This window comes from Nomascus leucogenys, chromosome 25, assembly GCF_006542625.1.
Source record: "Nomascus leucogenys isolate Asia chromosome 25, Asia_NLE_v1, whole genome shotgun sequence".
In the NCBI taxonomy this organism is placed as follows: domain Eukaryota; kingdom Metazoa; phylum Chordata; class Mammalia; order Primates; family Hylobatidae; genus Nomascus; species Nomascus leucogenys.
In genome coordinates, this window is record NC_044405.1 from 14,517,046 (window position 1) to 14,543,895 (window position 26,850).

General features: G+C 40.2%; 1 protein-coding gene across 1 annotated transcript; it reads right to left on the bottom strand.

Annotated features, from left to right (window-relative positions):
• Positions 1-605: 605 nt before the first annotated feature.
• CCT8 (chaperonin containing TCP1 subunit 8) lies at positions 606-18,449 on the bottom strand. The gene is made up of 15 exons (XM_003263819.4): positions 18,183-18,449; positions 14,891-14,981; positions 14,088-14,167; positions 11,917-12,066; positions 11,275-11,455; positions 11,100-11,161; positions 9,350-9,487; positions 7,731-7,909; positions 6,877-6,943; positions 6,715-6,802; positions 6,515-6,630; positions 5,879-5,950; positions 5,638-5,802; positions 4,930-5,049; positions 606-833 (listed from the first exon to the last, which is right to left on the bottom strand). Exons 1-15 carry the CDS (start codon positions 18,240-18,242, stop codon positions 756-758), a joined length of 1,647 nt encoding a protein of 548 aa, XP_003263867.1. The 5' UTR covers positions 18,243-18,449; the 3' UTR covers positions 606-755.
• Positions 18,450-26,850: the final 8,401 nt, after the last annotated feature.

Genomic DNA, 26,850 nt, shown 5'->3' on the forward strand with positions numbered 1-26,850 from the left:
TAGCACATGTCCTATAAAATTCAGTATAATTATTTATAATAATTTATTTACAATGTTCTTGGCTTTTTCAACACTCCTTACTGATTTTAACAAAATAGGATCTGCTTTATGAAAACTGACTTAATTTTGTACGTGTCAGGATATCTATTTTCTGTTATAAGCATTTTTTTTGTACTTTGCTAAGTAGAGTGTCTTCCATTCAATACATTATTAATTGCTATTGAAACAAGTTACCTTGAGTCAGGAATTCCAGAGCTGTCACAAAAACACTCTGGAAATCTAGTCCAGGCGTTGGCAGACCTTTCCTATAGAGGGCCAGATAGTAAATATTTTAGGCTTTGTAGGCCCATTTGGTCTCTGTCAAAAATACGTAACTCTGCCACTCCCTTGTTAGAAAGCAACTGCAGACAATATGTAATGGTATGCGCATGGCTGTGTTCCAATAACTTATTTACACAAACTAGCAGTAGGCCAGATATACATAGGTAATAGGCCTCTACTTACATAAGTGACTTGCCTTAAGTCCCACAGCTAATGTGATTAACAAGGTTGAGAGGAATACAAGTCATTCAGAGCCAATAACCGTGGTCATTAGACAATAAGGCTTTGACAGTAACAATATGTTTATTATAACATCCAGCCAAGAATACAAACACAAAATACCTCTTAATTTAAGGAGAATAAGAAAACATCAGGCGATTCTTGGAGTACTACTACAAATACAGCCTTCACCTACAGTAAAAATTAAGCCAATTTCAATCATTTTGGTCATCATCCCAGTCTTTCTTCCCACTTGGAGGCTTGGGCCCACCAGCTGGTTTTGCCATGATGATCTGCATAAAAAAGAATCACACAAGAGTATGCTTATAAACTTAACCTTTAGAATGAAAAGAATGCTTCTATTAGCATGATTTAAGATTAAGCAATCTTCTTCATATAATTATGTACTGCATATAAAACACTACAGCAGAGTTTGCTAGTTCCCTGGTTAGAAATTCAATTGTAAACTTTCAGCAGCATGAGAGTTTACTGCTTTTATGGATAACCGCAACAAAATCCACACAGATTAGTGAACATTCCAACACATGCACTTTAATAACTCAAAAAGCTGAAAGTGAAAATATGTGCATGCATCACTGGTATAAGTCGGTCAGTCAGTTTGGCACCTGATTTGCTATTTATATATGAGATTCGTCTTGCCAACCATCTCTGTCCCAATTTCCTTGTGGTTTAGGAGCTTTAGGTCCACCTGCCAGCTTTGCCATTATAATCTAAAGTAGTTGATACATAAGTATATACAAAGTTTAACACTGAAATATTCTAAAACCTGTAAATGAGAATCATTCAAGCAGCCAGTTTTCATAAACAAAAATCTAAGCCCTTAGTTCCCAACTTAAAAAAAGCGCCACAAACCTCACCTTACTTTATCTAAAATAAATAGGTTTTAGCTTTTTTTTTTTTTTTTTTTTTTTGAGATGGAGTCTTGCTCTGTTGCCCAGGCTAGAGAGTGCAGTGGCACATCTTGGCTCAATGCAACCTCTGCCTCCTGGGTTCAAGCAATTCTCCTGCCTCAGCCTCCCGAGTAACTGGGATTACAGGTGCCCGCCACCACGCCCGGCTAATTTTTTACTTTTAGTAGAGATGGGGTTTCACCATGTTGGCCAGGCTGGTCTCAAACTCCTGCATGATCCACCCGCCTCGGCCTCCCAAAGTGTTGGGATTACAGGCGTGAGCCACTGCGCTTGGCTGGAAAACATCTTAATTACCATCTGCAAACCTGAACTGGGCACAGTGGCTCATGCTTGTAATCCTAGCACTCTGGGAGGCCAAGGTTTGAGGCCAGGAGTTTGAGACCAGCCTAGGCAATAAAGTGAGACCTAGTCTACAAAAACTAAAAATATATATTATATATATTATTAATATATATTATATATATTAAATATATATATTAATAATATATATTATATATAATATATTTAATATATATATTATACATATATAATATATTTTATATATATATAAAATATTTAATATATATATTATACATATATAATATATTTAATATATATATTTAATATATATAATATATATAATATATATTTAATATATATAATATATTTAATATATATATACATATTTAATATATATATCAGCCAACCATGACAGTACCTGCCTACAGTCCCAGCTATTCAGGATGTTAAGGCAGGAGAATCACTGGAACTCAGGATTTTGAGGCTGTGGTGAGCTTATTAGGATTGCGCCACTGTACTCCAGCCTGGGTAATGGAGTAAGACCTTATCACAACAACAACAACAAAGACACCTAAACCTGAAATTCTCAGAATAACATGTTACCGATTGAAGGTAATTTCAGATTGAATTAAAGGCATTAAGCGTAATTTTAGAACTTAAGTGCACCTTGATTTTAAAAAGTAACTAAAAGCTGGGCGCGATGGCTCATGCCTGTAATCCCAGCACTTTGGGAGGCCAAGGCGGGCAGATCACGAGGTCAAGAGATGGAGACCATCCCGGCCAACATGGTGAAACCCCGTCTCTACTAAAAATACAAAAAAAAATTAGGTGGGCATGGTGGCATGCGCCTGTAGTCCCAGCTACTCCGGAGGCTGATGCAGCAGGAGAACTGCTTGAACCTGAGAGGTGGAGGTTGCAGTAAGCTGAGATCACGCCACTGCACTCCAGCCTGGCGACAGAGCGAGACTCCATCTCAAAAAAAAATAAATAAATAAACAACAACAACAAAACACTAAAACAAGTAGTTCCCAAACTTTAGTGGGCACCATAATCAAAAGTGCTCATTAAAACAGACTGCTAGGCCTCTTCCAGCATTTCTGATATCGGTGGGTCTGGAGTGATATCTGAGAATCTGTATTTCTTCTTTTCTTTTTTTTTTTCTGAGATGGAGTCTTGCTCTGTCGCCCAGGCTGGAGTACAGTGGCGCCATCTCTACTCACTGCAGGCTCCACCTCCCAGGTTCACGCCATGCTCCTGTCTCAGCCTCCCAAGTAGCTGGGACTACAGGCGTCTGCCATCATGCCCAGCTAATTTTTTGTTTTTTTAGTAGAGACAGGGTTTCACCATGTTAGCCAGGATGGTCTCAAATCTCTTGACCTCATGATCCGCGTGCCTCGGCCTCCCAAAGTGCTGGGATTACAGGTGTGAGCCACCGCACCTGGCCTCCAAGAATCTGTATTTCTTATTTAGTTTTTTAAGAGATGGAGTGTCACTCTGTCAACCAGGCTGGAGTGCCATGATGTGATCATAGCTCACTGCAGCCTTCAACTCCTGGGCTCAAGTGATCCTCCCACCTCAGCCTCCTGCATAGCTGGGACTACAGGTGTGAGCCACCATACCTGGCTGAGAATCTGTCATTCTAACGTTCTCAGGTGATGTTGATACTATTTTGGGACCATACTTTGAGAACTAGTGAAATAGACATTCCAACAAAGATTAATCCAGTCCGTACTACACTAGCCAATGCTTAAAGCTTGATGTGCAATTCCTTTTCTAGAATATATACTATACAAATTTAGGCTCATTATACTATACACTATATACACAAACTGGTTAATATAGTTGGATGTGTTCCTTAGATACATACTTCACATAGAGTGCAAAGACTGGGGGAACAGATCAACCAACAACTTCCCCTACCATAAGATAAAGCAGACTTCCTAGTTTAAAGCCAAAATTCAAAGTGCCTTTGTGACCAAGGGTGGTTGTTATTGTCTTGCTTGGATAATTGACGTTCAAAGTTCCTAACTAACACAGTTGGAATTTCTGCGTACCTTATGCTGCAGTCTACTTAGCTTCTTCCGTCCCTGCTATTTTTGGTTTCCCCTTTTATTCTTAGCCACATTCTAATTTCTAGAGTAAGTATTTTCTTAGATTTCTATTTATTTAAAAACTCAAACATATTCTTCCATTGAAAATCACCTAATAAGCTGACAGAGAAACCCCTGTTAATCTGGTACATAAACATCTAGTTTCTGCTTATTTCCAATGACTTGAAACTAAATATCCAGTTCCATTTTTGGTCATCTCTTGCTATCATAGTTCTTCCAATAAATTTGTTTTAATTACCACCAACTGGTCCTTACTGTACTTAAAAGCTGAAATGTCTTTCCACTGATTTCTACTTAGGACTTACTCCACCTTTAATATGACACGAGTTTTACCTAATGAATGTATACTGTCCCTCTAGCAAATTAAAATTTTCTATTAAGTACTTATAAATAGTCATTGCTTATTAATTACTTCTAGAATTTTGTGGGGAAATGTATTTAATTAAGTTTGCCAGAAAATACCTTTTGGAAAAATAATTATGATTTCATGTTTACTTCTCTATATAGAACCGTCTACCATAATTCTTCAAAAAAAAAAAAGGGTAGAAATATGATTTTAAACACCTTTAACATCTTTTAGTCCCTCAAGCTATAATTTGTCGTAGCAGAAAAAATTTTCAATGCCCAGTCCTCTTATCTGCAGTCAGCTAGAGACTCCATTTTCCTTCAAGTTGGTGGTCTGCAATGTCTGCTTGAGGGCTTTATGGTCCTTCCAAATTCCGTTAGTATTATATATTAAATTTACTCTCTAAATTATTTGTACAAACGGGTTCTAAGGCTAAAAGGTTTGAAAGTTATATTTAAATTACATTTGTTCCACTGATTCCAACTTAAAATGGCAAAGGATTCTTTCAGTGGAAAGATCTCTATTTAAAATTAGTTGTAATATATTCAATACGATTTATAATAGAAGAAAAACAATTGGAGGGGGGCACATAGTATCTCTAATATGTAAGGACTAAGAATCCTTTGAATTAGAGCTATGCTATGTTCTAGTTCTGGGAAAATATACTATTAAGCCATATGCAAATGAGTATTTTTAAAGATCAAAATTTCACTTTGCTCACCTGATCCACTCTAAGTACAGTGACTGCAGCATTAGTAGCGAGTTTGATAGCCCAATATTTTCCCAGGTAAGTATCTAGAATACCAGCTTCCAACATGTCCTTTACAGCAGGGACTTCAGCCTGTCAAACACAATTTTCACCCTTTCATTTAAAATCCTTTTATGTGAAAATGTTTATACCCACAAAAAGCCCCACATAGCTCCTTAAATACTACTGGAAAGTAACCAAGCACAGTCCTACCTTACAGAGTCATCCTTTAGTATGTGAGGATTGGTTCTAGCACCTCCAAGGATGCCAAAATCTGTGGATGCTCAAATCCCTTATATAAAATGGCATGGTGTTTGGATATAATCTATGCACATCCTCTCATATACTTTAAATCGTCTCCAGATTAATTATATAACAATGTAAATAGTTGTTATAGTGTATTTTTAAATGTCTTTAGTTTTTCCAAATATTTTCAATCTGTGGTTGGTTGAATCAATAGATACAGAACAGGGCTGACTACACACTACAGAACAAAAGACTATCAATAAAACAGAAGGAAAATGAAACGTTCCTCCATCAGACAAACTATGTAAAAACTAAGAAAATAATCTGCTCCCAAATCAGAACACTTTCTCATTGATATTTCTTTTAAATTCATACTATTTTTAGGTTGTGCATTCCCCAAATAAAGCAATTTAAGTTCAGTGTTTTTTCAAATACCTCAATATCTAATCCAACATTCTTATTTCCTTCTTGATGTACTGCATAAAGTTTAGAGATTACTTCATTGGCCTTAACTCCAGAGTTTTCTGCCAGTGCACGGGGAATAGCTTCAAATGCCTCAGCAAACTTCTTAATAGCATACTGTTCAAGTCCAGGACATGTCTAAAACAAAAATGTGTTAATTATTGTCTTATTCAAGCAATGGAAAGAAAGTCAATTTATACAGAAAAAGCTGTACCTCTCCATATGATGTGATCTGTTTGGCTAATTCAATTTCTGTTGCTCCACCTCCGGGTACAAGACGTTTATCCTGTATGTAGCGTCCCCGCCAAAAAAAAAAAAGAACACAGTTCTAACAAATTCACTAAAAAGCAGTTTGCAGTTTTCTAATCTTTTCACATTCCAGTACCCCATCAAACAGGAGTTTTTATCAGTCATTGTTACTCAAATACATATTATAAATGTGGTAAAAATGAGTGGGTGGGGCAAATTTTCTTAGTGCACAGTGTCTGGTATATGAAAAGGACCAAAGTGAAGAATGGGAATAGCACCATATCATTTCTGCATATCCAGATATATATAGCACTAAGAACTGCTTTAGCAACTAAAAGTACATTACAATGGAAAACAACCATAAACAATTTTTTTAAAGCTGTTTTGCTGTTAACTCCTCTGTACAATCTTTTTTAGAAACTATCATATTCAATAACAGTGGACACTTAAGTCTTAGGTAAAAACAAAAACAGGTGCTTCGTTTCATATAAACCACTCATTCTGAAGTTCTCATGATATGCAAGAGTCTGCAAACCGTACTTCTAAGACTACACAAATTACTCAGACCTTGCAAACTACTAAGATTATTGCTAATACTGACCCTTGTAAGAACTTTGAAAGTATTAACACCATCGTCTACTGCCCTTTCTATGTCATCCATCAGATTGTCTGTAGAGCCTCGAAGTACTATGGTAGAAATGGCGCCATCTTCCTTTTCTATCAAAAAATTAAATATATTTGGTGATTAAATACAAGAAGCTAAAGCCCTACACTTAAACATGTTTTACCATTCCTACATACCATGTTTAAAAACCACCACCTGAGTATCTCCAACTTCTGAGAGGTGAACACTGTCACAGTGTCCCATTTCTTCAAGGACAGGAGGTGTCTGTAAGAAAGTGACTGTTGTAATAAAAATTCCATCATGTTCAACTATCTTTTAGTGTTTTCCAAAATACTTACCAATCTAGGAAGAGCTGTAGCACCAACTGTTTTACAGAGTCTTCGGAGATCCCATTTTGAGTTTAGCCTTTAAAAAACACAAAGACCTTAATAAAAGTTTTAATCAATTTCAGACAGCATATAAAGTTCAAATTAAAGAGGAACCTGTATACCAGCCCCCACGTCACATTCCTTTGACAATGGATTTTAACTCAGAACACATCTGGACTGCAATGAACACTGAGGCCAGGAAGCTGATTCCTGACTCTGAGTGAGTCCAGCTGGCCAACAGTACCACACCTTAAGTCTGTGTTGTATGGCATTGTTCTAGAATTGGGAGAATGGAAGTCACTTTAGGATGCCAGTGGTTTATAGTTCTAAAACACCAGGGAAACCCTTACAAAACTCAACAGCATATAGAAAATTTTTGCTTTACTTTGTGCAATCAATGTTCTGTGAACAAGAGTGATTTATTTTGCACATTTTATTAGGTACTAGGGATGGTAGGTAGAAACGGGTAAGTTGTCTAGTGTGCACCATAAATGTGTTCATGGATTAAAAGGGATCTTCCTGACTCCACACTCTGATAGGCAATGCACCAAGCTTGTGTCTAGTCTCTTGGACAAGTTGTTCCTTTTGCCTGGAATGCTTTTCCCTCTTCAAATATATGATAATTGGTTCTTCAAGCTCTCAGCTTAAATTTGTGTTTTCTCAGAGGTGTTTCCTGACCCCTCCCCAAACTAAGTCCTTCTGTTATTTGACCTAGTACCTTTACTTTCCCTTTATTAACAGTCTTCATCGTCTATTTTGTTTAGTGTTTTCACCACCAAAAAACCATTTATGATATAGGTAAAAATAATTCAGTTTTTTCTTACCTCACTAACATGATATTATATTTGTTTGCATAATGAAGAGCCATGTCTGCCACTTTGCCACCTGTTACTACGACATTTGCACCAGTATCAGCAATAGCTTTGACTTGTGCATCCATAAGATTTTCTTCTCCCTTACTAAAATTCATCAATTCTTCAGCAGTCTTTATCAACACTGTTCCCTGGCAAAACAAGTAAACATTCCCTTTAAAATCATTTCACTACATTGGTGTTCAAAGTCATTAGATAATAGTTTACTGAAGAAATAAAGGTTTGGCAAAAAAATATGAAGATAAATGTGCACATATTATGAAGCAGCAGAATACTGTATGTGTGAAATAAAACTCAGCTTGCTTCTAGAACCCCCTCTCAAAACAGATGCATCTGCTTTTGATAAGTACTTAGGTGGAAAAGTACTTTTATCTATTTATTTATTTATTTTGAGACGGAGTCTCACTCTGTCACCATGCTGGAGTGCAATGGCAGGATCTCGGCTCACCGCAACCTGACTCCCTGGTTCAAGCGATTCTCCTGCGTCAGCCTCCCAAGTAGCTGGGATTACAGGCAAGCACCACCACGGCCAGCTAATTTTTGCATTTTTAGTAGAGACGGGGTTTCACCATGTTGGCCAGGATGGTCTTGATCTCCTGACCTCGTGATTTGCCTGCCTTGGCCTATGCTGGGATTATAGGCGTGAGACACCGTGACAGGCCGAGAAGTACTTTTATTTTAAATATGTCAGGTAGGTAGGTGTCCTGGTGTTCGTCTTTTGACAAAGGCTAACTAGTGTTACCAAAACAACATCGTGGTTCTCAAGCTTTTTCTAGAATGTGGACTAGGCTGGGCGCAGTGGCTCATGCCTGTAATCCTAGCACTTTGGGAGGCCGAGGCGTGTGGATCACTTGCGGTCAGGAGTTGGAGACCAATCTGGCCAACATGGTGAAACTTTGTCTCTATTAAAAATACAAAAATTAGCCAGAGATCACTTGAACCCAGGAGACGGAGGTTGCAGGGAGCCGAGATCATACCACTGCACTCCAGCCTGGGTGACAAAGCAAGACTCTAAAAAAAAAAAAAAAAAAAAAAAAAGAATAAAATACAATAAAATAAAATGTAGACCAAATGACCAGAGCCACCTCATGCTACAAAATTTTAAAACTATCAACAACTTGGATTTCAAGAATTCCAGAGATGAAGTCAGCCACTATTGACTATAAACACAAACTTCAAACTTTCTAACATGTATTTTTAGAAACATACCTACCATTTTCAAATTACATTAGCTTATCTTGTTTCAGGATGCTACAGAATGTCAACTTTATTTTTGTGAAGAGCACACAAAATACTCACATTCTCATATTCTTTCACTTGCTGAATTTGTATAAGCTCTACTAGAAGGGCTGTGTGTCAGATTATAAATAATACGGCCACCATCTTTATATTTCAAGTTTAATGTTCAGTAGTTGAATTAGATATTCAAAGACTATAAATCTGGCATAAAAAATAGGTAAGATCCTGCAATGTTCAGTTTTTTAAGAAGTACTTACTGGTTTAAGAGCAAACGCAAACAATCTGAAAAGTGCAACCCCAATTATTACTTTTAAGGTTTGAAGTCTACATACCTTAGTTTCTGTTATCATGCCATCAAAAGGACAAGAGTACACTGCTATTTTTGCATCTTTGACAGATGTTACATCACCTTCGGTTTCCTTCTTAAAAACCATGCCATGCAATACTGAAGAGGAACTGATACCAGAGCCCTAAGGAATTGAATACCAAAACCATCAGCAATCTCATGAAAATAACATTACGGTCAAACTGTTGATTCTCCATATACCAAAAATATCCCTTTCTAAAATAAAGTCATAAACCAAGGCAGTGACTCCTGGGATAAGGCATGGAGTGGTGGACATAAAGCACACCCTTCTGCTTAAGGCAGAAATCACTGAGGGAATGAGCCACTTTTAGGGAGGGGAAGTCCTTCCATGTACTAGGAAGAACCAAAGGCAGAGAACTGCTCTTGGCCATTCAGTTACCTAGTACTTGGTGCCCACATACCAGCCACAGCTGTCAGTACCGCAAATACAACACAGAACAAAGCAAAGATGCTGTCCTCACAAGGTTACATTTAATGGGAAAAGCTGGCAGTATGTGGAGGGAGACAGCAAACATAGAACACATGAGTATCTTCAGGGAAAGCACATGTACTTATGTTAAGCTGAATTCACATTAACAATCAGAATGCCAATGTGCAAAACCAAAACCACTCCATTGATAGGTTTTACTCTATCAAGCACATTTTATCAAAAATATACTTTAATATTTCAATACTAACATCAAAGTGTGAATTCTATTATTGAAGAGGAATAAGACAATTTCCACCCCACTCAAAACTGTGTTATACGATTATTATAATTCAGAGTATTATGAAGAACACAAAAAAATTAGTATTTTGCGCTGGGCGCGGTGGCTCACACCTGTAATCTCAGCATTTTGCGAGGCCAAGGTGGGCAGATCATGAGGTCAGGAGTTCGAGACCAGCCTGGCCAACATGGTGAAACCCTGCCTCTACTAAAAAAATACAAAAATTAGCTGGGCATGGTGGCGTACACCTCTAATCCCAGCTACTTGGGAGGTTGAGGCAGGAAAACCGCTTGAACCTGGGAGGTGGAGGTTGCAGTGAGCCGAGGTTGCGGCACTGCACTCCAACCTGGGCAACGGAGCCAGACTCCGTCTCAAAAAAAAAAAAAAATTAGCATTTTGTTTATACATTATTCTTAAACCCACAAGACATCACAGAAAATGACTTTATAAGGAGATAATATCTCAATATCCTTTTAAACTTAAATAGGTAGTAGTATTATTACAACTTGGCAACATCAAAACGTTATAAAATAATGCCTCAAAGGCCAGGCACAGTGGCTCACGCCTGTTAATCCCAGCACTTTGGGAGGCCAAGGCAGGCGGATCACCTGAGGTCGGGAGTTCGAGACCAGCCTGACCAACATGGAGAAACCCCATCTCCACTAAAAACACAAAATTAGCCGGGTGTGGTGGCGCATGCCTGTAATCTCAGCTACTCGGGAGGCTGGGACTGAAGAATCACTTGAACCAGGAGGCGGAGGTTGTGGTGAGCCGAGATCGTGCCATTGCACTCCAACCCAGGCAACAAGAGCAAGACTCTGTCTCAAAAATAAATAAATAAATAAAAAAATAAAAATAATGCCTCAAAAAAGTCCTAAGTGTCCAAATCATGAAGTAACATTTAGGTTTAAATGACCACCTTTTTTTTTTTTTGCACAAAAACCAAAAAACAAAAACAACACAAAAAAACTGACCTAGATATGTAGCATTAATGCATTTTCTACTTACCAGAATTTTACAAACTCTGATGTTATCAACATTGAAATGGCCGGAATCAGGAAAAATAGATACTGTTAAGAAAATGAGACATATCAAAAGATTATTTTGGGACAACAGAGAAAGTATCTAGTCATGTTAAAGACATTTTTATTTTGGATCTTTTCATTTACTGATATTTACTTACCGCATGCCTGAGCAATAAGTTTGGCTAGAAATACTTCATTACCATATTGTTTACTCATTATGGAGGTACGAAGTAGAGATGAGACTTCATCAGTATCTCGAAGGTTTTTTGCAGAACAACATACCAAATTAGGAAGAATCTCATGAGCTTTTCTGCAGGCTATTTCGTAACCTTCTATGACCTAAAACATAAACAACATTTCCTATTCTGACATGACTTAAAGTAGCTTATTTTCGTAACCCAATGCATATGGATGTTTATTTTTGATACTTCGGAATAATACATATAGTAGACTCTACTAGTTATGAATGGAGGCTTAGATGACAGCCCAAATTTGAATGTTAAGTCTACCTAACTCACCAGCTATGAGATCTTGGGCAAGATTTTTCTAATTTTAGTCTCTTTTCTCATCTAAAATAAAGTGAGAAAAAAATAGATAAAACGGCATTATAAGGCCTCACTAATAGGGTTTTTGTGAGACTAAAATGATACTGCATGTGACGCATATGTATTATAATGGCTGGTACAGAGCAAACTGCTCAGTGCATGTTAGCTACTGCTATAATAATTTTAGTTTATGTTTTAAGCAGGTGTGTATGTAAGCAAAAATTAAGTAGGAGTAAATTATAAATGAACACTTGCCTCTGAAACTGACAGGCCAATCCTCAGAAGTTCTTCAGCTAATTCCAGGAGAGCTCCAGCAAATACCAGAACAAAGTTTGTGCCATCTCCAACTTCTTGCTCTTGCATATGAGAAGCCATTACAATCATTTTTGCAGCAGGATGCTGTACCTAGTAGAAAACGTAATATCAAGTTAAACATCTGATCCTTAAAGCAACATAAAGTTGTTCATTTGCATTTCTTAAATAGACTCAATTTTCCTGTAGATTAGGTAACTCCATCTGATCACACTGCTACACGCTACTTATAGTGTGGTCACAAGAAAACATCCAAGTCCCTTTATGCCGATCAGCACAAATGTATCACTATAAATAAGAATTTCAAAGTGCATCCTCTTTTGGTGGCCTGTACATACAGTGCCACACATATGGTTCAGCATATCATTATATTTCACTAAATTAAAAAACAAAGTAATTACAACCACCAAACCAAGATATTTTTTTAAAAGCCTTCAGGAGAACTAAAATAGATACCACTTAACTTGGTCATGACTCTCAATATCTATTTTACTATATATTCTTTTTTTTTTTTTTGAGACGGAGTCTTGCTCTGTCATCCAGGCTGGAGTGCAGTGGCACCATCTCAGCTCACTGCAAGCTCTGCCTCCCGGGTTCACGCCATTCTCCTGCCTCAGCCTCTCCGAGTAGCTGGGACTACAGGCGCCCGCCACCACGCCTGGCTAATTTTTTGTATTTTTAGTAGAGACGGGGTTTCACCGTGGTCTCGATCTCCTGACCTTGTGATCCGCTCGCCTCGGCCTCCCAAAGTGCTGGGATTACAAGCGTGAGCCACCGCGCCCGGCCTTTACTATATATTCTTGTCGTAAGGCTATCATTTGTGATTTAAAGAAAAGGGGGAGTATAAAATTTTTCTTAAAATATAACAATTTTATGTGGATTTTATTCTTAGGATTTAATTTTAGATACCTTTACAGAAACAAGCCAAAGAGTAAGAACTGAGAGCAACAAGAAAACCATAAAAAGTCAGCCCTGTGATTTTATTATTTTGACAGTATCACCACTGTATTTTAATAACTCCTGAGATGTAACTCCTGAGATCATCAGTGTGCAACATTAACATTCACAATGACAAATCCCTGTACAAGTGTTTTGTGGAGTTAAAATTTCACTTTTAAGTTCTTTAAGAATTTATATATATATATATATATGTATTTTTTTTTTCTTTTTTGAGATGGGAGTCTTGCTCTGTCGCCCAGGCTGGAGTGCAGTGGTGTGATCTTGGCTCATTGCAACCTCCACCTCCCAGGTTCAAGCGATTCTCCAGCCCCAGCCTACTGAGTAGCTGGAATTACAGGTGTGCGCCACCACGCCCGGCTAATTTTTTTTCTGTATTTTTAGTAGAGATGGGGTTTCACCATGTTGGCCAGGCTAGTCTCAAACTCCTGACCTTAGGTAATCCGCCTGCCTTGATCTCCCAAAGTGTTGGGATTACAGACATGAGCCACGGTGTCCCAACCAAAAATATATTTAGGAGGTTAGAAAAATGTTGATTCTTCTATAGTTTCATTTAAAACAAAAGATTAAGTTCTAGTGCTTTCAAGGGCTAAGCTTCAGGAAAATTCCCTGAGGTTGAATATGTTATCCTTTAATTACAAGGTGGGAATGAGGAATGGCTCTCTCTGCCTGTTCAGGTGCCAGACCTTCCTTATAACCCTGCTGGCAGGCAGCATCTATTTTATAGACTCTAATAGTAAAACTGAAGCGGAACAAAGTAAAATGCCATCAACTGATTGTTTTATTTTCACAAAACCAAATGGTTGGATCTTTTTAAAAACCACTGTTTTATGTATACGGTTTTGCATTGTGGAATAATTCACTTCAGAGTCACTCTATAGAATGAAGACAATGGTAATCAATTTCATATAGTAATTAGCAATGTATCACAACCAATCCCTCCATCAATTAATAATTTAAGAGATTTTTAAGATTTCAGTGGCTAAAACATTCAATCTAAAGAGGACTCTTTATAATTAGAACAATCTGTATAATAAATTTTCAAGTTGGAAAAATAGTCCCTTATCCAATCTGAAATAAGAGATTTCTTCTAGTTAAAATCTACTTAATTTTGATGTCACCAAAATATTTCTTGACTTTTTAAAGAAACAACTTACTTCTAGTTCTCTTAAAATAGTTGCTGCATCGTTTGTCACAAACAACTTCTCCAAGTGGTTGATAACCATTTTGTTCATTCCTCAAAAATAACAGTTAAAAAAAGGAAAAGAAAGCCATTATTAATCAAATCCTTCCCCAAATACCCAGGAAAATCTAGTAAAAAAAATATAAATTTGTATATTAAAAAAAGAGCTTTGCAAGAAAACACATACTATCTATTCTTCAAGTTTATCTTATAGCCCCATGGGCATTCTCTGACTGCAGACCCATATTCTTTCTTTCCTTTCTAATGTCCTACAATATTTACTACGTAAGATGCCAAATCTCCCATTTTTGCCAATTTCTATCTTGTTTGCAACATGATTGTCATGCAGCAAGTGCTGTAAAAAGGCCAAAATAATCCACTTAGTATACTTAGTTCTATGTTTATTCCATGAAACTGTATCAATTAAATTTAATTGGTGGCAGAAGGCAAGAGGAAGGAGAGAATTTTCTTCCTTAAACTATGTCACTTTTATATTTAGTGTCTGTCAGAATGAACATTAGGTACTATCTTACTAGTCAAAGTGTTATAATTTTTCTATCCTTTCAAAAGGACAAAAATACATTGATCCCTATTTTTCTAAAGAGATGTGAGTTGATTGAAAATTAGAAATAAATAAAAATTGGAAATGAACTATTCATTGAGCTACCAAATTAACTTCCGAAGCCATACTATAACATCCTCAGAACAAGTTTGAAAGAAGACATAGTACACAAAATTCTACTATTGTATCTTTACAAATATTAATTTAGAAATTACCATTTGGTCCATATGCTGTACGAGTGGTTTGGGCAAGCTCTTTGCAAGCTTGTATGTTTCTATACACAGCCTCTTCTAATCCTGAAAAGTGCTGTTAAAAAAACAAACAAAAAACCCTGCTAATTAGACAGTACAGTGAAACAAGAATTTTCAAATACAAGAGATATCTTTGCTTATATCTTGCCTCTAATAGAGAGGTAGCATAGCTTAGGTATTTGGCACAAGAGGGCCGGTTACAAATCTTAGCTTTCTGGCTCTTTTTAAATTTGGGCAATTTTCTTAATATTTCATTATAAAATGAGGTAATTATAATAGTACCTAACTCATAGGATTGTTGAGACAATCAAACAAGATTTTTTTATGTAAAACACAGCATTTGATATTCATAAATGATGCATACGTTTCCTCTCTAGTTGAATGAATAAAGTATAACATTTTGGGGGACCGCAGGTACCTACTTACGCATCAAATCATAAGACTTATAATTTTTTTATTAAAAGTAGTGAAAAGTACAGGGAACCATGCTAAGACTAATTAGAGAATGGGTATGAGGTACTTCAAGTAGAATACCTTTCCAGAGTTTATCAGTATTTTCTAACTAACTGTTGAAATGTGGAATATTTTTCTTATTGTGTTAGAATCTGGGCTTTTGTAAAGCCAGAAGTTCTTTAAGTATGTGCCACTGAAGTGTTCAGAGACTGCATACTTTTTTTGAATTGCAACATTATCCCAATGTATATGTATTCAAAAAGTGAACTGCTCACAGTACTAAAAATTCTCACAAATTCTACACTGGACTTTTTTAGAGTTGAGGTTTACTTGGGTCCTCAGATATATTTCACTAATCTACTGTGCATGAGAACATTTCTTTAGAGAAGCGCTGCCCAATAAGTAGCCACTAGCTCCATGGGGCTAGTGAAAGCAATTAAAATAAATCTTCAAGTAATTAAAATTAAAAAATTCAGTTCCTCAATTGCAGGAGCCACAGTTCAAATGCACAGTAGCTACATGTGGGTAGTGAATATCACATTGGACAGCGCTGATACAGCGTATGTCCAGCACTACAAAAAGTTCTATTTACATAGTACTGCTTTACAATACAAGCCATGATTTTGTGATCCAAAACCAAAGTTAATAGCCATTACTCTTTTTTGAGAGAGAGGGAGTCTCCTCTATCGCTCAGGCTGGAGTGCACTGAGCTGAGATCGTGGCAGGATCTCAGCTCACTGCAACCTGGGCCTCCCGGGTTCAAGCAATTCTGGAGGCTCAGCCCCCTGACTAGCTGGGACTAGAGGCGCGTGCCACCACACGAGGCATTTTTTTTTTGTATTTTTTTGACAGGCGGAGTTTCACCACGTTGGCCAGGAACTCCCGGCCTCAAGTGATCCACTCACCTCGGCCTCCCCCGTGTTGAGATTACAGGTGTGAACCACCAACCCCTGCCAATAGCTACTACTTTAAAAGCATCTTCAGCAATAAGAACTGTATTCCAGCAATAACACTTAAGTCTTAACTCCTGGCTTACACTCTTGCTTCTTCCCCTCACCCCTCATTCTGTGAGAAACTACCATCTGATCAGATCCCCTCATTCCCATACTTAAGACCCTTCAATGGTTTCCCAACCCGCTTAGGATAAAATGCAAATCCCTTTTCAAGAAACAAGGCCCTACATATCCCCGCCCTTGTATAGCTACTCCTCTGAATTTACCATTCTTCCTTTCTTTGGTAAGCTTCAGCCCTATAACCTGTTGTTGTTGTTGTTTTAAAAAAAAAAAAACAGGTCCAAATCATTCCTTCCTCAGGGTCTTTGTACTAGTTAGTCCCTGAGCCTGGAATTTCCCCCTAAGTAAGAGATGGGGGGCAACAGCCCAGGCTCAGGGGCTTCTCTCACTAAGCACTGAGCTAAGAGTTCTTCCCTAAACATCTAAGTGTTCTGTCTATTCCTGATCCTTCTTTTACAGATATTTTTACCTCCTGTCATCCTCTACTATAGTGCAGTTTCTTTCATCATTATTTGGAATTCTCCTTTTATTTAATCATTATTTCTGCCTTAGAAGGACATAAACTCTACGAGAAGTGTGACTTTTGTCTTTCACTGCAGTTCCTTCAGTACCTATTTACTGAATGAAATAGCTCAGTGTTCTGTAAAAAAACTACTAGCACTGGAATGACAAATAATGTTTTGTGATACACGAGTTTTCAAAAAACTGTATTAGTGAAAAAAACCCAAATTGGAAGCTATTAACTCAGCCTGATTTTTTCAAGGGAATCAGCCCATATCATTTTCAAAAGATTATTCCACCAACATTTACCTTAAACCCTGACATTTACTTACTATACCGACATTATTTGAAAAGTGCATTCTACAAACATGAACCTAGCTCTATTAAACTGTTAATGCTCCCCGTACCTCGCATAAAACCTTAAATTCAACCACACTGATCTATTTCTTGAATTAACAAAATCTGGAGGACATACAGAGGAACGCAATTTGAATAGCACAAGAGACAAACTTATCAATAGTGCAGTAAGATATTTTTTAAAACTATGCTACCAAAATAACGTTCAAGACAAGGCCATTAAACAAAACCGTGTTATGTGCACCACTGTATCACTTATCTTGCAGATTACACAGAACTCAAAGACACCACCTCTTGGTCCAATATCCATAATTTAAAGACGAAGAAAACAAAACCCAAGAGAGTTAGATTTTAGATTAAGCCAGCTAACATAAGTTGGGACCGGAACTCATTTGGCTACAACGCATGGCTTCTGTCAACTAAGCTGAAAGCCCTATGTTTCTCACTGGGAAGGAAGCGACCAAGATCCGGCCCTTTTTCCCACTCTCTTCTCTGGATCGCCTAGTTCTCGTTCTTCCCCATCCTATAACCCGCGAGCTATGTGTCAATCGACGTCGCAGTTCTCAAGACAATTTCATCTACGTTATTCAATTTTACCCTTACAACCCCTTTTAAGGGTGACGGGCCTTAGCCCCATTTATGGATGGAGGCAAAACGCACGCGCGGCTTCACGTCCGTCCACCTTCAAGGTGTACAATGTCGATCGTGCCGCCGACTCCTCGGCCTTTTCCCGGTTGCGGAAGAACAGAAGTGCCCGCAGGCTCCGGGGGCCGAGCCCTTCCAAAATCACCTCCCTTTCTGGAATCTTCTCTTCCCCCCAGCCGCTGTGCCAAGGCAGAACGCTCAGCCCGTTAGTAGGCCCTCCTACTTCGCCGCGGCCGCCGCAGCCCTATGCTGACTCTCCCACCTCATTCCTTTCCTTCAGCCCTTACTTTCGCTCCCTCCTTGAGCATCTGGGCAAAGCCCGGAGCCTTGGGAACGTGAAGCGCCATGGCCAGCCTGCAGGAAGACGTTCACGAGACCGCTCGGAAGACCGCGGAGGAAACGAGGAGCACGCACAGCCTTCTGGGAAAGCAGCGTGCGGCCGCCTCACTCACTTCCTCGCTCTCCAGTTAGCCCGCCCTTCCCCCGCCGCCAGGTCTGAAGCATCGCGAGAAGAGCAATTTCTGTGGCCAGAACCAAGCTGACGATCCCCGATCGGGTCGATCGATAGGGCGGGCCCAGGGAGGGCCTCGGGTTTCTGGCTCACGCACGCGCAGACAGCCCAGGCCGTGGGAGGTTGCTCCAGTCTGTGCTCTCTGACCGTACTCAGTAGTCGCGGTGTTACATTTTTCCGGTTTTTGATCTGGAAGCGACTCATCCTTAGCTTAATTTCCGCGTAATCTTCCAGACCCAGCCACCAACATCAGGGCAGGTGTGCTTTTTTTTCCCGAGGCAGAGCATCTGCCCCATCCCCCAAAATTGTCTTTGGGCGTCCGCTCTGTGTTGGGCACCATAGGAAGCGCTGGGAATGCGCATGATAATTAAAGTCGTCACGAAGGGTAACGTAGTACACATCAAGTGCTCACATGTACCAGATTCTCTGTGATCTGCTTTACATGCGCCAGGTTCTGTGTGATGTGCTTTACATGCAGTATCTCTGTTAATGGTCAATCTTAAAAATTAATGAATTGCCGATTAAAATACCATTTAGTTTTCCTTCCATCAAATGGAGACGGTACCATTAAAAATTAAAAATTAAATGGTATTGTCTCTATTTTGTAGAAGGGAAACTGAAGTTCACAAACGGTGAATAATTTTCCCAAGATCACAGAGCTAGTAAATATTACAGCTAGAATTCCTATCCAGATCAGACTTCTTGCAAAATGCCAGTTCTTAACCACTATCTATATTCCTCTTTTCTACTTCTTCCTGGGAATATAAATCTCTTTTACTCTTTTAAGATCAGATATAAATACATATTTATTTGTCTGATTTATATATCTAATATATACATTTTATATAAATGTCTGATTTATATATGAATTTATAGATAAATATAAATCCCTTTGGCTTGGTGGCATGCACTTGTAGTCTCAGCTGCTCGGGAGGCTAAAGTTGGAGGATCTGCTTGAGCCTGGGAGGTTGAGGCTGCAGTGAGCTGAGATCATGCCACTGCACTCCAGCCTGGGCAACAGAGTGAGGCCCTGTCTCAAAAAAAAAAAAATTGCAAAAATGTAAATGCCACTGATATGGTTTGGATTCTTGCAGAAATGTAAATGCCACTGATACGTTTGGATTGCCTGCCCAAATGTGATGTGGAATTATAATCCCCAGCTGTTCTTGTGATAGTGAGTGACTTCTCATGAGACCTGGTTGTTTAAAAGTGTCTCTTCCTCCTCCTCCAGCCTTGTAGGACCCTTCCACCTTGATTGTAAGCTTCCTGAGGCTTCCCCAGCCATGCTTCCTGTGCCGCCTGTGGAACTGTGAGCCAGTTAAACCTCTTTTCTTTATAAATTACCCAGTCTCAGGTAGTTCTTTATAGCGATGCGAGAATGGACTAATACAGCCACCCTTTTCATTCTTGGAAAATAGAAATATTTTAAATAAAAACATACATATTATCATGTGATAGGATTATTGTTATTTTTAAAATAACGTTAAAAATTTATTGGTTTTAATTTATAATATACCAAATATTGATACCTATAACCCACATAAACAAAAGAACTTTGGGGAAGTTAATAATTTTTAAGAGTCTAAAGGTGTTCTGAGACTGATATGTTAGAGAACTACTGCAATGATCAGTCACGAACAACAGAACGATCCAAGACTTTTCCCTGGATTAGCTAAGAAATAAACAAAAGCACATTCCTCTGACTCAGAGATAATATTACTTATAAAAATAGCTAACACAAAATAAAACTGAAAGGAGCTAAAATGACACCTGATTAATATAGATTAATATATATATTAATCTATATTTAAAGTGACTTCGAGGCCTAGGTTCTGGTCCTTGTTTGTCTCACTGGCATCTTCTCCATTTGGCATTAATGTCTTGTATGCTGGCCCCAGTACCTGGAATAGTTCATGCTGTCTGCTTTACCACTTCTGCCTCAGGGTCTTTGCCGCTGCTGTTCTTCCTACCTAAAATGCTCTTCTATTCCCTTTTGGCTGAATTAATTCTACCTCAGTATGCAGACACTTCCATTAGAAAGTCTTTGATGACTCCCAAGACATTCCCTGTTTGTCATTCTCATAGCTTCTGTGTTCTCCTTCATAGCACTTACCACAGTTGTAATGACAGAATTATTTGTCGTCTTTCTCCACCAGCAGGTAGGTGGTGAATCACCAGCACTTATACTGTGATTGGACAATGCACGGAGTAAGGAGTCAGTAAATCATCAAATGAACTACTGGGTGACCAAATGGATATCCAGAAGAGGAGATCGAAGAATTGAGGTGCTGTGGTCTCAATGTTTGTGTCCCTCCAAAATTCATATGTTAAAATGCTAGGCCCTGAAGTGATGGTATTACGTAGGGCCTTTTGGGAGATGATTAGTTCATTAGGTCTCCACCCTTATAAAAGATTAGCGCCCTTATGAAAGAGGCCCAAGGGAGCTTATTTGCATTTCCACCATGGATGACACAGCTAGAAGGTGCTATCTATGAACCAGGAAGCAGGCCCTCACCAGACACTGTATCTGCTAGCACCTTGATCTTGGACTTCCAGCCTCCAGAACTGTGAGGAACACATTTCTACTGTTTCTAAGCCACCCAGTTTGTAGTATTCTGTTATAGTGTGTCCAGAATTGGTGGGTTCTTGGTCTCACTGACTTCAAGAATGAAGCCATGGACCCTCGCGGTGAGTGTTACAGTTCTTAAAGGTGGCGTGTCCGTTGTTTGTTCCTTCTGATGTTTGGATCTGTTCGGAGTTTCTTGCTTCTGGTGGGGTTCGTGGTCTCACCGGCTCAGGAGTGAAGCTGCGGACCTTCGCGGTGAGTGTTACAGCTCTTAAGGCGGCGTGTGTGGTGTTGTTCGTTTCTCCCGGTGGGCTTGTGGTCTCGCTGGCTTCAGGAGTGAAGCTGCAGACCTTCGCGGTGAGTGTTACAGCTCATAAAGGCAGTGGGGACCCAAAGAGTGAGTAGCAGCAGGATTTATTGCAAAGAACAAAGCTACCACAGTGTGGAAGGGGACCCCAGCGGGTTGCCACTGCTGGCTCTGGGAGCCTGCTTTTATTCTCTTATCTGGCCCCACCCACATCCTGCTGATTGGTAGAGCCCAGTTGTCTGTTTTGACAGGGCGCTGATTGGTGCGTTTACAATCCCTGAGCTAGACACATAGGTTCTCCACGTCCCCACCAGAGTAGCTAGATACAGAGTGTCCATTGGTGCATTCACAAACCCTGAGCTAGACACAGGGTGCTGATTGGTGTGTTTACAAACCTTGAGCTAGATACAGAGTGCCGATTGGTGTATTTACAATCCCTTAGCTAGACATAAAGGTTCTCCTCCCCACCCAGACTCAGGAGCCCAGCTGGCTTCACCCAGTGGATCTCGCACCAGGGATGCAGGTGGAGCTGCCTGCCAGTCCCGCGCCATGCGCCTGCACTCCTCAGCCCTTGGGTGGTTGATGGGAGAGGGCCCCGTGGAGCAGGGGGTGGCGCTTGTCCGGGAGGCTCGGGCATGATGGGCTACAGGTCCCGAGCCCTGCCCCGCAGGAAGATAGTTAAGGTCAGGCGAGAAATTGAGCACAGCAGCTGCTGGCCCAGGTACTAAGCCCCTCACTGCCTGGGGCTGTGGGGCCGGCCGGCGCTCGGACTGCGAGGTCCGCCAAGCCCACCCCCACCTGGAACTCACGCTGGTTCACAAGCACCGTGTGCAGCCTGGTTCCTGCCCGTGCCTCTCCCTCCACACCTCCCCGCAAGCTGAGGGAGCCGGCTCTGGCCTTGGCCAGCCCAGGAAGGGGCTCCCACAGTGCAGTGGTGGGCTGAAGGTCTCCTCAAGTGCTGCCAAAGTGGGAGCCCAGGCAGAGGAGGCGCCAAGAGTGAGCAAGGGCTGTGAGGACTGCCAGTACGCTGTCACCTCTCAATAGCAGCCCAAACAGATTAAGACATGGGAGGTATGGTCTCTATTCTTCCCATCCAGACGTATATGAAGTAAAACCAGAGAACAACACAAAGCAATCAAGAGGGTTTTTGCTGCAGAGTTTGCAAAAGGCCAAGGAGACTGTAGGTTTCTGTTATATTGATTCAAAAGCCTGGGATCCTCATGTTAGGTGCTGACTGAAAACATGGCCTCCAGCCTCCAGGAGGGCTAAAAGCCGTGAGGATTGGGGGTTGGGGATGTCTGAGCCATCTTAGGATTCTGATAAGGACTCTCAGTTCACTATTTGTTTCTAGTTACTTTGTTTCTGTTTTTTTCATTTTTTGTTTGTTTGTGTTAAAGTTTTAACCCCTGTACGTCAGAATTGTTTAATGTTTTTGGCTTGTCTATGTGTTTTGATTTTTTTTGTATTATTATTTAATTTTCCCAATTCCCATTAAATCCTTAACCTCCTGACTTTTCTTTTTCTTCTTCCATTTGTATTGTTTATTTCATGTTACTATATCATCTTATGTTTCAATATTTTTCTGTTGAATTTTAATTCTATTGTTTGGCTTTGGAGTCTGACTCATTTTGTGTTGGCTCATTATTTTGCTTCAGGATATTTTTGTTGTTGTTAAAATCTTTTGGCCGGGCGCGGTGGCTCACGCTTGTAATCCTTGCACTTTGGGAGGCCGAGGCGGGCAGATCACGAGGTCAGGATATGGAGACCATGGTGAAACCCCGTCTCTACTAAAAATACAAAAAATTAGCCGGGCGTGGTGCTGGGCGCCTGTAGTCCCAGCTACTCAGAGAGGCTGAGGCAGGAGAATGGCGTGAATCTGGGAGGCGGAGCTTGCAGTGAGCCGAGATTGCGCCACTGCACTACAGCCTGGGAGACAGAGCGAGACTCCATCTCGAAAAAAAAAATCTTTTAATGTTCCTTTATAAATTTAAATTTTTTTCTCTTTTAATCGAATTTATTTGGGCTTAAGAGGGCACAATAATTTATACCCTTATTCACTTTCCGAGTTTGGAAACAACCAAGAAAATAGAGGGGTCAGGAGGCTGGAATTCAGAGTCGCTGGACTACGGAGAACGTGGCTTAGGGTGAAAGCACAGGCATGCTGGGCATCATTGCTGCTTTGCACTGAATTCAGAGGAGGAGAGACTTTAAATCGGTTAAATCCATGCAATCAAGAAAGGTAGCCCCATGTCAATCCCTTACCAGTGAGGTAACTTCCAATGTGGGTCAGAAGGAGTGGATTGAGAGGCCGAGAATTTGGGGGAACCAAAAGACTAAGACTAAACAATACTCTCCTCTCAATATAATTGTTACTTTTGTTAATCTCCCTGTAAACCTCCCTCCCACTCTTCTGCCTTTTATCTGTGGAGTGGGGATGAGGTTGAGGAGAGACAGGGCCTGGGACTACCATGTTGGTCCCACAGTTCCACTTAGTTTCTGTCAAGCACACATGAGACAAGGCACGGCTAAGGTAAAGTCCTGACTGATTCACTGGTAAAGATACAAGGACACTTAAAAAAAAAAAAGAATCAGACAGTTTATTAGTTACATAGATGACGAAAGGAAGACTAGCCAAATGTGCCAACTCCTTGAGGTCATTGTTCTGCTCATCAAAAAGAATGACACTGAAACCAAAGGGACTTGGAGATTGCAATGCGAGTTGGGTAATGCAGCTCGGTGGTTTTATGTTCTGCCACTCTATTAAGAGAGGGTGAAGCAGGAAGACCCACGTCTCATCAGAACACTGGAGGTGATGAGAAACTGCTTCATGACAGCTTCCCAGGTGAGATCAGGAGGTGAAAAGAAGATGGCCTTGGAGAAGCTCTTTGTAGGTCTCCATCTTCTTGTGTCCCAGGTGGATCACAAGGCATTTGGCCAAGACTCAGGCCACAGGAGAAGCAGTGCCAAGAGACAGGAAGGAAGTGGCTCTGCCCTGGTGTATCCACAAAAGGGCATGCAGGCAAAGGCCCAAGCTAATCTGAGTCTTGGCCAAATGCCAAGCTATTTCTTAGCTTTGGCTTGCTTCCTTTTCTCTGTGGGTCTCTCAGCTTCCCCATACTGTCTCTCCACTCCCACCAGGAAGGTCTCTACGTGTTTTATATTCAAACATCCCAAGAGGGAGCATCTGATTGGTTCAGTTTAATGCTTTGCCACAAAAAGCCCCCAGGTTCTGCTAAATTTTCAAGTCAAGCAACTTCAGAAAATACAAATTTCCATGGCTGCTTTGGCCTAAGCAAGAATTGGTGCTGCACTCAATGGCAAACGAGGGCCAGGGTCATGTGGGTCATCTGTAGCCTTGGTGTGAGAATGCTCTGTGGCTGTTTTGTTCAAAGTGGGCTCTGTGTGTGGCCCACATTCAGAGTTTCAAGAATAGTCCAATCAATATACTTGAGGCTATACTGTAGTGAGTAGCTCCCTTAAAGTCTCTCCAGGTTAGGGCAAAGTCACAAGAAATGAAATGTATTATAATCACTCCCTGTTTATTACCATTCTAAGAGGGAAGATCTTGAACTGGATGAAAGTGATTGATTCTTTTCTTAGTTTAAATGTTGGTTTAGTTGTCCTGGTGTCTTTTGTGCCTAGGTGTGATTGAGCTGGTTAGATTAATGGGAACGAGAAGGGTGAAATGGAGTGAGATGCATTTAAGTCCTGTTGGTGATACCTTAGATATCTGGAGACGAAATCTTTATTTCAGGTGACTTGAGAGAGCAGGTTCTCTTGAGCCTTTATGAATCAACTGTTGATGAACTAAAACTGTGTTTATCAGTCTCTCTTTCAGCAAAGATAGAAGTTACGGTTATAGTTCCCCTGATCAGTGTGCTAGACTGGCACACATGGGGTCTTGTACTGCAAGGCTGGGAAGCAGAAACTGTGTTTCTTGGATTCTGTTGCAGTTATGGCTGTGGGTACAAATAAGCCTCCACCAATTAGATACTTTCATGCGAGGATTGGAAGGTGGTAGGAAAACAAAGCCTATTTTCATGCTGTTTTGGCATTTCTGCCATAAGCCCCTACGGCTGCCGTGGTTTAAACAAGAATTCCTGATGCACTCATGGGTGTCCAGGGGCCAGGGTCTTTTGTAACCTTAGCGTAAGGAATGTGATGAGATGATGCATTTTTAGCACCACTTTGCCAAAAACACACCTTGCTCTCCATGCTTAGAGACGTACAAGGGCAGCTGTGGGGCTGGCGACAGCTTCGTAATCCTGGCTTCCTGCTTGCTGGGTCACAGCCCTGGTGGTGTGTTCTTGATCTCAGTCCATCCAGTGGCGTTGTTTGATTCCTCCCACCTTGCCGATCGTTCGTAGTGTAGCCCCCAAGGTGAGTCATCCTGCTACATCTGGGACCTATTCCCGGAAGCCCATTTTAGAGCTTGCTTCTCCAGCCCATCAAGAGTTTTTGAAGGATCTGATTCCTGTATTAAAGCCCTTCTGCTTGAGTAGTTTTTGTTTCCTACATGCTGTATGACATAATTCCTGTGTTTATGATTGTTACAAAGCTAAAAACAGCCATGGCCAGGCTTGTGAGCTCACATCAGAAATGAAATTCAGAAGTCATTCAGAATCTTACCAAATCCAGTTTTTACTCTTGATTTAAAAACATTTTACTTTTTAAAATTAATTATTGTGGCTCGCCCAGACTTGGCAGTTAGAATTGAATATCAGGAAGGGTTTTAAGACAAACCTGATGAAGAAAGTTGAAGTAGTCACAATATCTAGAAATACAAGAGGGCCTCTTTTCTCAGGCTTATATTTTGAGATAAATTTCCTCTCCTTAGTATATGCAGGGAACATTTCATTTCATAGTTTTGCTGATTAAAAAGGCCAAATTATCTAAATTACCTGGAGGAGGTTTTCTGCTATTAAAATTGTTTATGGTCAGCTGGGTGTGGTGGCTCACGCCTATAATCCCAGCATTTTGGGAGGCCGAGGCAGGCGGATCACGAGGTCAGGAGATCGAGACCATCCTGGCTAACATGGTGAAACCCCGTCTCTACTTAAAAAAATACAAAAAAATTAGCTGGGCGTGGTGGCGGGCGCCTGTAGTCCCAGCTACTCGGGAGGCTGAGGCAGGAGAATGGCTTGAGCCTGGGAGGCAGAGCTTGCAGTGAGCCAAGATCGTGCCACTGCGCTCCAGCCAGGGTGACAGAGTGAGACTCCGTCTCAAAAAAAAAAAAAAAAAAAATTGTTTATGGTCTGTTAGTATCTGGCCTTCCCAACTTGGTTCTGATGGACCAAAATATAGTATATTTCCCATCTCTCCCTTCGTAAAGACAGGTAAATTTACTCTTTCTTTTATTATGAATTCATCAGTTTACTGGTTATTCTTTTTTATATTTTAGCCAGTTTCCCACCACAGATTGCAAGTTTGGGTTTCTCAGACCATTGTTCTATGCAAGAAGCAGGCTTTTGGCAAGTTTCTTCCACATCAAATTACTTTTCCTTCTGTATATTTGATGCAGAAATCTTTCAATAACAAGATAAGATTGTTTGCAGCTTTTACTGATCTTTA